The 12,344-nt window shown below is 36.2% G+C and overlaps 1 protein-coding gene across 1 annotated transcript; it reads right to left on the reverse strand.

Moving 5' to 3' along the window:
- Position 1: 1 nt before the first annotated feature.
- CYCA2;4 (Cyclin A2;4) lies at positions 2-11,545 on the reverse strand. The gene is made up of 12 exons (XM_089145222.1): positions 11,397-11,545; positions 9,514-9,858; positions 8,895-9,192; positions 7,867-8,000; positions 7,342-7,434; positions 5,168-5,301; positions 2,523-2,598; positions 1,610-1,686; positions 1,442-1,475; positions 1,198-1,347; positions 982-1,116; positions 2-893 (listed from the first exon to the last, which is right to left on the reverse strand). Exons 2-12 carry the CDS (start codon positions 9,799-9,801, stop codon positions 840-842), a joined length of 1,473 nt encoding a protein of 490 aa, XP_089001348.1. The 5' UTR covers positions 9,802-9,858; positions 11,397-11,545; the 3' UTR covers positions 2-839.
- Positions 11,546-12,344: the final 799 nt, after the last annotated feature.

The following is a 12,344-nucleotide window of genomic DNA, read 5'->3' on the forward strand; positions in this document are numbered from 1 at the left end:
AATTCTGGTGGTCTTCTCAATCGGAATCTGAATCAACCAGCGGCTTTTAGCCTTAGATTCAGGACCCATATCTCTAAATGTGGGGCCCACTCTTGTATGACCCAAAACTGAAAATCAGATTTCCGGAGAGAGAGAGAGGGTAGAATGGTCCAAAAAAAAAATCTAGCAACCGATAAGGATATTATGTATACCAAGAGCAAGCGAAATTTGAACTACAACCTCTTTACTAAGAAGTGTTGATCGCTTCTAATTGAACAACCCTGCCATGTGACAAGTTCTTCACAAAAACAAGATGCTACCAGCTTACTTGGCATCAATATCTAGTGGTACCATACAAGTTCCAAGCAGGAGTAGCATGGTCACTAGAAAAAACATAACTTCTTTGATTTAAAATCGAGCCATTTTTTTTATGAAGGAAAAATACATGATATAAATTAAGTGAAGAACTTCATCTAAAGAATGTTCAGTATGAAGTCACTTTATGGGATTTGAATCAGATCGCTAATACAAAAGTTATCTTCAAGTAGTTACATTACCCGATACAACCCAACAAACTAATATCGACGGTGACAAAGGACTCTACATGACCCAGAATTTGTTTGAAGTGAGGCAGGCTAAATTTCACTGGGCATTTGAATTTCAAACATACTGCCTAAAGGGTCCAACGCTCCAGGCAGGCTACAACAACAAGAGACAGATAAAGAACAATTAGATTGGGGAGATCTAAAATTAGACATCAGCTACACACAATTGAGGATTTGCATTATCCCTTAGAAGTCCAGCAACTGCTAACAATGTGTTAACAGCAGAGAGAAGCAGCACATTAGCCCCCATCATCTTCAGAAGAGTGTCTGATGTGGAATTTGGGACGTCAGAGTTGCTACGTACTTGAACTGAGCAAAAAGGTATTCAAGTTAGAAGGATTGAAGGAATGGACTTAAGATGTATGGAAGAAAGAAATACTGAAATAGTCACTGTTACCTTGTGCTGCCTGTATTTTTCACGTATTGCATTAAGAGGACAGTCATTGGTGTTCATTTGCAGATTTTGTAGTGCAAGAACAGTAACTTTAAGATCTGATGCCTTATAACTGGTGTAATGCTCTAGGGTTGGATTCTGTGGTATAAAAATAAAAATAGTGACCAGATTGTACAATGAATGCCAGTGTAGAAAAGCAAGAGAAGAAGAATCTCATACCCATGGATGGCATGATTGGTCGAGGGTCCATCTAGCAAGGAATATTGCAGACGCAGCAATAAGGGACGGCAGAAACTTCAAGAATGAGTAGTCAAGGAGAGTGAGTTCTGACAGGTAGTTTGCCAAGAACTCCAGTTCAAGGTTAGGATCCTGCACAAATTTGTTTAACTTAGAAATTCAGTTTTCATGGATTTACTATGGTCATCAGCATTTCTCTATAACTATAAGGAACCAATTAATATACCTGGTAGGAAGCTTGTGCTGCTCGGAGGAATCTCCTACAAGTAAAAAAAGGGGGAGGGGGTAAATTGATGAAGAATAAAAAGAAAATCCAGGAGATGTAAAAACTACAAAAATTCTACAACTTAGAGATACTTGGCTTGAAGATAATAGAGTGTCTAAACTAAATCACCTGAGAAATGCTTTTGCAGTAGGCGCTGAAAGTTGAAAACCCAAATAATTAAGCACTTGACTTTCCATTTGCAGTACCTACACGCTTATTACGGTCAGAAGCCAACAGTAAACCCTTTCCTATACTGTGTGTGTGGAACATAGAAACATTATCTCAAATTTGTATGTGTTGAAATAGAGTTTATGCCTATAGATGTCATCTGTGACCAATAAATAGATTGATTACCACCGATCATTAAAGGTCAAGAGTGCATTGTTACTGCCACTGTAACAAAGGACCTACTTACTGCAAACTATCAAAAGATAAACGGATTTTAGCTTAACGGATTAGAGAATTAACAATCACAAGCTGTAATTAAAATGCATTGTTTTCTGGGTGCTTGACATGCCAGAAATATATAGCATCATCAAGGCAATTGATGATCTAGCTGGTACATAATATTACAGATTAGATCTTCACTGATGCAATAAAAGACAGGATCTGAAATTTGACTCAACAGATTTGAAGAGAAGGCATTAAGAATCACAAATAGCAATTGGAGATGTAGTGATTCTGTTGCACAAGGCATATTTATTTGGGCAAAAAAATTTGACACAACAAATATGCTATTGCCAATACAGATTTGGCATTGTTCAATAGTCTAAAAAAATTTGGAAACTCTGTACCAAGAAAAAATCAGATCTCAAGCCAATGATAGTACAAGGACATTGAGAATATGACCCGCAATGGATGAAACATTTTGATAAGGGGACAAAGGGGAAGAGAGAATGTTCAAATGCAATTGAAGGGTAAAATATTTATGGTCAAAATCAGTATGTTGTACGGTTGAGATGGAAGGAAAATGATACTTGATAGAATCCTCTCTAGCTTATGTAACATTGACTTGATAGAATGAAAATGGTTATAAGCTGACCTCTACTTTTGTGTATGTGTTATCTGTAATGAAGCAAAACTCCTCAACACGAGGTGCACAAATTTCTTCATATTTCCTGAAATTAATCCATAGAAAAAATACAAAGAGGACATTGTCAATCAAATAGAACAGCACTCTGCATTAACTTCAGAAATACTATAAGCATTCTTATTATGCGGTGAAAATGTACACACAAACAGACACGCACACACAGAGCTCAAGCATAATAATTGGTTGCATCAATCAAAAATATATTTGGACATACCAATTGCAAGGACTTAAGCACAACCCGTTTCTCTATAACCTATAAAACCCCTGATTGTTCAAATAGCATTCTGTCTCAGGCTTCTGCTATTTCTGTTCACTCTTCTTTTTACTCGTGCAATTTTCTCCTTTTTTCCCTTTGTCCATCTCTTCAAGTTCAATCCGAAGTTTAGAATTGTGTACTCCCCCCCCCCCCCAACTGAAAGGAAAATAAAGGCAGCCAGTGCAGTGTGCATTTGCTTGACAGAGTTCCCCATATATGATTCATGTTTTTGAGAATGCACAGAACCATCAACTAGGGCGTTCCCAGTGCCAAAGCTCCCACACTGTGGGGTCTGGGGAAGGGACTTTCTAGGCCCTTACCCCTGCTTTTTGCAAAGAGGCTGATTTGAACCCGCGACCTCCAGCGCACAATGGAGAGACTCCACCATTGCGCCAGGCCCGCCCTTCTATTCCTTATCGACGTCGGCTCCGCATGAAGAACACCCCAACAACGTTGGATGATGTTGGACAAGACGGGCGCGGCAGTCTGACAGAACCATCAACTAGATCTCAAAATAAAGGAAAAATCAATATGATTGATCACAGGTTATGGGCAAACCTTGAGGGATGTGAATAAGTAGAGTGAAAAAAAGAAGTTATCTATGTTTCAAACTAAATGTATGGTCCATAAATCAAAAGCAATGCAATAAAACATTAACCCCATACTGATTCATCCATAATCGTAGTTGGAAGAATCTGGATCTTTAATCTTTTTTTGTTGTGGTTGTTGTTGTTGTGGGGGGGGGGGGGGGAATAAAACAAAGAGGCCCAAGTAGTTTTTTTTTCTTTTATATCAGAATGGTTTTCATGCACCAGTGTTGATACTAAGCTGGACAGCTTTTGGAAGAGGATAATCGAAAGTCTAAACATAATTGGAAGCCCTTTTTCCATAAAAAAGAATAATAATAATAAAGTAGATATTTCAATTAAACTAACTGGACCACTTGAAACTAACTTAACCGACCCCATATTAGCATGGATTTGAAATTTTCAGCCTACAAAATCGGCTCGATATGAGATACTGTTAACAGTGGCTTGTTTGAGAACCAATGGCTCCTGTCTTTATATCAAATGCTCCTACCTTTTTTATTTTCCAATGAAGCTTCACAGAACATAAGAACTAAAATTATTCACTTTAACTCTTGTATTTATAATGGAAATGTTCTCCATTATGGTGATACTAATGTTCACATAACTCTTGTATTTAGAATGGAAAATGTTCATCACTATGATGACCTACTTGACAGGTTTCTAATTGCATGGTACACTCCCAAAAATAGCAAGTAACCAAATCCCAGACAAAACCAATAGTGTGGATAGAAACGGCTGTGGTACAGAATTCAGTCAGAAGTGACAAGTCAAGTCTGGAAATTAAATAAAATGGAAGGCCAGAATTTAGAAACTAAACAAAATAATAATCTGTTTCACAAGTAGAGACTGAATTTAGTACATGAAGAAAATAATAACCAGCAGTTACGGTAGCAAGTAACTTTCTGAAATTGATGCACTGCATCTGGTTACAAAAAGAAAGAGAAAACTCAGCATATCAGATTACCGTACCCGAAGGAAGAATAGCACAAAAAACCAGTTACCAAGATACCAGTTCTATTCCATTAAAAGTGGGATGTGTAACTCAGGAATCACCTCTTGAATTATTACCTTGAATGACAACCAGAGATTCTAGTAGATCACTCTAGCAGTGGGTACTGCATATCACCACAGACCCAAAGGGCAGGCCACATTTCATTGCTCAAATCAACTTAAGCTGTGAGCACCTTATGTGCTTATATTACCCATAAATGAACCAACTAAAACAACTTCTCCAAATAGAATGTAATAGAAATTAGAATGAACTAAAACTAAAACAGAAAACAAGAACCAATTTTACTCGCTGACAAAACCAAAAACAGGAAGTACCACAACTAGAAACTAAATCCCAACTCAATTAACCAGATGCTACCCTACATTCCAACTCAATTAACCAGATGCTACCCTTAGTATCAGCAAATTGAAAGTTCAAAAACCCTTTATAATAAATTTCCCAAATCCGTGACAGCCACTGGGGCCTTGATATTAAGCATATTCAAAGCCCAAACAAGTTGATGACCCTTTTCTGAACCAAAACTAGAACCCGGGTTCAATTAGTCCAGAAAACTGGTTCAAACCATGACCCACAGGACAAGGATAGGCCTGGTGTTCATGCTGGCAGGCTGCATTATGGCCATTCCAATTAACATCAAGAAAAGGGGAAAATTGTAAACAGTTAAAGAAACATATAATATCAACATCAACAAATAAATGGAGGAAATATTAAATAACAACACTACAATGGAGCTTACGAGGCAATTAGCATGCATGTAATGCCAAGCAGTTGAAGTCTTTGTCTTTCCATGAAGTTTGCAGAAAGAAATCGATCAATGAAGTATACCGCAAGGTAAAGTGTATCTGAAACCAGCTTATATTCCTCAGCAACCTGAAAGAAGCCCATAGTTATTCTTTCACCATTTACAACTCCTCCAAAAATCCTAATTATACAATTAAAACATTTACACGCTTGAATTGGAAGTTGTAAAGACACTAACACATAGCACATTTTTTTAATGATTTAGAAATTTTAACATTCTACATGATCCAAGTGAGAGGGAAAAAAAGGGGGCAAAATCACCACACTAGAGGTGTTGAATCCCCCCCCCCCCCCAAAAAAAAAGGCCCAATTTATGAATATGGCATACAATTGCCACATTTCAAGTTGCAAAGATTTCAAAAAGAGCTCTTCAAAATTAGGTGACATTATAAATTTCGTATACAACAACAAGAAGCCTTGTCCCAACTAAATGGGGTTGTCTACATGGGGTTGGCTACATGGATTATTGCCTTCCAATCAGCTTTGTTTGAAGCCATGCCAGATACAAGGCCTAAGCTATGCATATCATTTCTCACCACTTCTCCTAAGGTTATCTTAAGTCTGCCCCTGTACAAAGAAATTTTGCATAACAATTGCTTAAATATGCAAGCAAAAACTCTTTGCAAACTTGATTCTTGTGGAGGTTTAACACCTCTCTTCTACAAGGACTATGCTTACAATTTGCAACTAATTAAAGAAAACAAATGAGATAGTGACCCACAACTTAACACTAGCACTCAAGATTGTACCATTTCCCTTTTGATTTTTTTTTTTTTTTTTTTTTTTTTTTTTGGGGGGGGGGGGGAAGTGTTGCAAAAAACAAAAAAAATTCATTGAAATGTAGGGCAATGAATATAAGGCATCGTTTGTTTCAAAGGTAGGGAGGAAAAAAAGGCTTGAGAAAAATAAACATGTGGGTCCCATATATAATGGGTTGGGGGAATAGAAAAGAATTTTGTGAAAAAGTTTTAAATGTAGGTCCCACTTTTGTTGTTTTTCACAAAATCCCACCTATATAGTGGAGTTTTGAAAAGGGATGGGTGGGAAAGTTAGCATTCCACATCAGCAGACAAACTTCCTTATATTAAGGAAGTTTGTCTGCTAACTTACCCACCCCAAAGTCTTGACAGGAAGAAAAACACCCTCTCACACATATAAATCTCCAATAGATGCATACCTATGGAGAAAGAAGTAACAAGAAAAGGAAAGCATGAACATAGTTGCAAGGGGGAAATAGTAAGGCAAATAATAGGAACATATCTTCATTGTCTAAACAAAATTTATTCCATGGCAGTCACATCAATCACTATACAAAAGTATGTGGATCCCTATTGTCAAGCTAAAGAGCATACCCAGTGAACCATGCTTAACCCCTCTTTTCAAGTATTTTCATGAAACTTTGTCTACCTCAATAAGGAAGGAGAATACTAAAGAATCATCTTAACTATAGAGGTTAAGCATCTTTTATCAAGTAGTCCTACCACCTCACTGAATCATTTTCGACATAAAACATAAATTTTTTAATGCAAGAGAAGCATGTGTGGATGTAAAATTTTAGAAAAATTACATGCTTAGCTACTTTTAGGTTTTCCTTTACAAAAGTAGCAACTCAATGTTTTAGTTAATAAAACTAGCCAAAATTGAGTTTGGGTTTACAGAACTAACCAAACAGTGATTTTTCATCACCTTTGGACATTATCACCCCTAACACTGGCCATGCCAACAAATTAGGCAACCATGAAAGCAATGAAAAAAATAGAATAGAGAGGTTGAGGTTGCAGGAAGAAGATGACGGTTGCTTACCATGTCGGTATGGTTAGTTTTCGGGGTAAAAATGTCAAAATGAGATGAAGAATCACTTTTTTTGTTAATTTTGTAAACCTAAACTCAGTTTTGGCTAGTTTTGTTAACTAAATCATGGAGTGGCTACATTTGTAAAGGGAAACCTAAAAGTAGCTAATCATGTAATTTTTCCTAAAATTTTAAATAAGAATCTTTGATATATACATTGAATTGCCTAAGCAACATGACAACTCTATCAGAGTGTGGCACCACTTTCTTCACAAATGTCAATTGAAGCATGGCAATATCTCAAAATAGTATACAAACCTCCACAAGCCAATCAACCAAGATCCCTCGCATGCTTTGAGTAATGTCTCGCTGTAGTGCTTCCATAAAATTAGAACTTGGTCTTCGAACAAGCTAGCAAAGATGTATTTTTGGCATAAGTGAGTACTTGAAAGAGAGCAAGAAAAAAACAAAAACATAAAAAGGAACCCTGTTCTTAAAGAAATAAAGAACCCTCTGTAACTAGCATCATAAAATCAATTCCTGTAATATATAACCAGATAATTGTCCCCTAGCTAAATAAATCTTAACTTCTTATTCATGCAGATTGCACAAAACAACATAGCATTAAAAAGACATGTTTTATAGCCTCCACCACAACGAATTTTCAAAAAAATTGTTGAACTAAGACCATGCTACCCATTAACAGTTTCAAAATATTTAGTGTCCATTTTTGCAGCAGCATAATAAAATTGGGTCTACCATAAAATATAAGAAAGATTAATTGGAACACGAAATCTGGAACAAATTAGCATATCTAATAAGAATCAGAGCTGCAGAACAAACCTCTACAAGACGTAAATTTCTATAAATATCAGCTGCGTAGAGGCTGCACATTTGTGGATCTTTATCATCTGAATCAATATCTGTAATGCCCGAAGAACTTGAAGATCCCAACTTCTCACAAAGATTAATCTCATCTGCCTCAGACAAACCCAGCAGGACAACAAAAAAGATTTGTCAAGCTCAGCAAATTTCGCTTTAATGTAAAACAATATAACATGAAAAAATAAAGACAGCACCAACGAGAAATCTTTCATGAACAGGTAACCCTTTTTTATAGTATTGACATATTCCCCTTACAACCAATCAACTGACCTATTCAGAGAAGGATGTTAATATAAAGATCGCAGAACACTTGCAATCAATACAAGCATCTTCTTGTCACTTTCAGTTACATAGCAATACAGAAAATTGATAGTGCAAAATTAAGAAAAGCTGATGTTGAATAATTTTATTTCAAATTAGTAACAAAGTTCTTCTCGTACAGTCTTCTTCAAGTTCATCAATTAAAAATATATAATTTATCAATTAATTGCATAAATTTTCTCCTAACAGAGCTGCTTCTAATTAGTACTCCCCAATGACTGTTTAATCTCCCACCACCTCTTAAATTCCATGACTTCATGCAATGCATCTTTAAGCCTAGAGTTCTGTCTCATCATTACAGCATTTGATGTTCTATATTCTCAGTATTCCCCACCATCAAATTTCATTAGCCCTCATAATAATATAAAAAGGTTTAGATTATCAAATAAAATTCCTTTGTTCTCACAGCTGACATGCCCTATCATACCAGTTATCAATGAATTATCCTGCTTCTAATGCCTGTGTATTTTTCACTGCCTCTGTTATATGCTAACTGTGTTAGGAATCTCCATATTTGCCCCATTTATGAGACTTTAGTTTTCCGTATTATACTTTCTAATACATTGGCAGGAACTACACATGGGTACTTGATTGTCCATTTGGCAGCTCAGCATAGACCAGTTTCAACAAATAGATTTTCTCACTCTGAATGGAGAGATGCAAACCTTTCTCTAACAGGCTTGAGAGTTGAGGAGACCATCTACAAAACTTTATCAAGGCCGGAGGATCACAACCAACTGAATGTATGGTGGTACTTCCCATGCTTATTTGCTTTGGATAATGAAATTTTACTTCAGTTGGGCATACAACCTCTTGTGGTTCCAGCTTGTCTGATTCCTCAATTTTTTCAGCATTTATTGTAGTTACATCCTCTTGAATCTCTGGAACTTCCAAAGGATTGGAAGGGGTCACCTTGGAATCCTTCTTCAAAGGACCTCTTTTGGCCTTCTTCGAGTTCTTACTCTGTACAACAGCAAAATCAGAAAGCAATTTGAGATTCTTAGAATAGCAAAAATGAAGAGCTTAAGATGACAACAAGAACCATCGGTATCTACTAAATTGTAGGAAAAGGAAAAGATAAGATAATTAACAATTATAGTCTTAGTCAAAGATTCATTTCCTCTTTCCAATCATAGTATGTAAATAATCAACTATTATCTTCTTTTTGAGCTCATGCAAGAACAAAATGATAAATTCATATTTCAAAGAACCTAAGAAGGGAAAAACACACACACACACATGCAAACAAACATACAACATTCACTAGAACATAGGAGTTCTAACCTGAAGCTTTGCAGCATTAATGCAATTTGTATATAATTTTTCACAGCATATATTGGTTACATCCTTCAGCGCTTCCTTCCTCTTATGTTGAAGATCTCCTGCAACGGGAGCAGAGGAAATGTTTTCATCCTTAGCATCCTTTTTTGAATTTTCTCGTAGAGCCTGCTTCTGATCTCTTCTCACATAAGGTTGCAACTGAAGTGTTGTGCCACCTGCTTGACAAGCTGCAGCCCGAGCACGTGTAACAGGTCCTCGAAAACCAGTGACTCTAGTATTTGTTTGCCTCATTTTCCCACACTTTGTAAGAGCGACAAAAGGCTTTAAATTTAAATTTAGTCACTAAACCTGCATACCACAATCATTTAATTCAAAGTCAAGTTATTCTTTTGCAGGGGAGGAGGGAGGAAGAGAACAAGCTGCCCCAGACAAATACATAAACAATGTACCATAACTGCAATGTGTGACACAAAATTAACATGTAAGACCCAAAATAAGAAGATAAAATTAACAGACAAGTCCCAACTCAGGTGAAAAGTGGCTTATTCATGATACTTAGAGCTTGATCAAACAATATGTGATACGCAACATCTAGCATCTCCATCAAGTTTTTTTTTTTTTTAAGCAAATGCATCAAGATGAAAAATGCAACAACATGATGGGGTTGCCTGAAAGTGAAAAACAAATAGTTTAAAATATATATATATATATTCCAAAGACATGCCAAACTATGCCTTTTCTTCCAATTCTGAGAACCTCAACATTTTCTATGCACCCAACACAATCCATAAACAATGGCATTGTCTCCAGATCTAAATAGATATGGTCCCAACTATTTTCTGAAGTTCTATATGACGAAAAGAGAAACAATCATTGAAATTATTCAACAAGCTGAATATCAATGTTTTCATTATCTCATTGAAAATTTCTGCTTTAAATGTCATTAGATTCTTGGTAGCATTGCAAAAACTTGTATGCTCTTGCCTCAAGTAGATAAAGCTTAAGGGGATTGAAACACAGTTCAATTTAGACCAATGACCATACGAACTCTTCCCACTCCTCTAACCCCTTGAGGTATAAAATGTGAAGCCATGTTATGCCATCAACTTGACATTGCAGAAGACTAGTTCAAATGTGAATTCTTCTTTTCAATGCAAGAAAGAAACATTTAAAAGGAAACAAACTCCAGAAACTATACTGTCGGATTCTGAACTAGAGCAACAGGCTAAATTCCATAATGGGGACAACCGACTCAGGTGAAAAGTGCATTACTCATGGTATTCAGAACTTGATCAAACAACACACGATCTGCTCGTTCAAAATCCAAAGAGGTTTTTTTTTTGAAAAAGAATCTAAAAAAATAAAAATACAAAGCATCTAATGGTATGGCTAGAAATGATAAATTAATTAAATTAGTAAAGTAGTAATTCTGAAAATACATGCCAAACTATCTTTTCTTCCCACACACCAAGTTAAACCATCAGAACTTTTTATGCAACGAAAATCAACAAATACAGTAAATGTACGTGTCGGAAAAAAAATTCAAGAGTCTTCTCGCGCATCTGGTTGAAATTTATGTTTGGAGTAATATCTGTTAACTATAAAAACATAAAATGCAAAAATGCAAACAAATTTCAAAAGGAATGCCCCAAAAGAACGGAGTAAAAGCTTCAAAACAACTAAAAACACAGCAATGTAGAAACTCGAAAGAAGGTTTCTCATAGATCTATGGTCCAAGACCGCAACATGGCACAGATTCATGATAAATCAGTATGCCCTGAGTGAAACAAAACCGAGAAGACCAACGCAGCTGAAATTAGGAAGAAAAAAAAAAACACAGAAAATAGTATCGACAATGTAGTTGTGAAAACCCTACGAAGACTGACCTCACTCTGCGTTGTGAGCTCGAAGACCTTCATGGCCATCGGAAGTATAGATTAGGGTATACAACAATGGCGAGATCGTGAGTGAGTGAGTGAGTGATTAAACGTTGAGAAAAACCATCCTTAAAATAAGGGGAGCGAGAGCGAGAGAGCGGGACTGAATACAGTTCAAACTTCCGAAACTAAGCAAGAAATAAAAAATAGTATAATTTTTCTCAAGTACAATTACGGAAATAGCCCAGATATGTCAACACATGATAAAAGGACAGCTCGTGGACATTAATGCCCGCGATGTTTCCCTTCCACGTCTTCTCCACATGTTAATCCTTGGCTTTAGGGATTGGGGGTATTTTAGTAAGTCATATCAATGTTAAAGCGCCGTGGCATTTTCGGTATTTGAGTGGTCAACTTTTTAACGAGTGCGAAGGAGCTACTAGGGAGTTCCACAAGGGTGGTGGATATTACATTGTTGCCCTCCATTTTGAATTTTTTTTCTGAAGAATGCGGATGGTGATTTTGAAAATTTGGGTTGTGGAGTGAAAGTGAAGGGAAATGCACGTGGTTTTCAGATCAACTTTATGCCCGGAACAGCATAAGTGAGCATAAGTGAGTGTGATGTGTCATGTTCTCATTAAATTAATAATAATAAATACGGATTTGAAATTAAAAAGAGGACCACGAAACGCATGTCTTTATTTTTTTTTTTTTTGGTGCAAACAAATTTCGTGCAAATAATTATTATAAATCGAGACCTCAAATATAGGGATGTAAACGAATAGTCAAAACTGTGAATTTGATTGGTTATTTGTATCTGTTTAAGCGCAACCAAATTTGAATTATAATGATCCGATTAATAATTAGATTCAAATTCAAATATGCTAATTTTAAGTCACATATTATCCAATTTGATTAGATATTTGACAGATACTACGATAACTAAGGCTCTCTTTG

This window comes from Hakea prostrata, chromosome 2 (assembly GCF_041222555.1).
Source record: "Hakea prostrata isolate BN-2017 chromosome 2, UWA_Hpros_2, whole genome shotgun sequence".
Lineage (NCBI taxonomy): Eukaryota > Viridiplantae > Streptophyta > Magnoliopsida > Proteales > Proteaceae > Hakea > Hakea prostrata.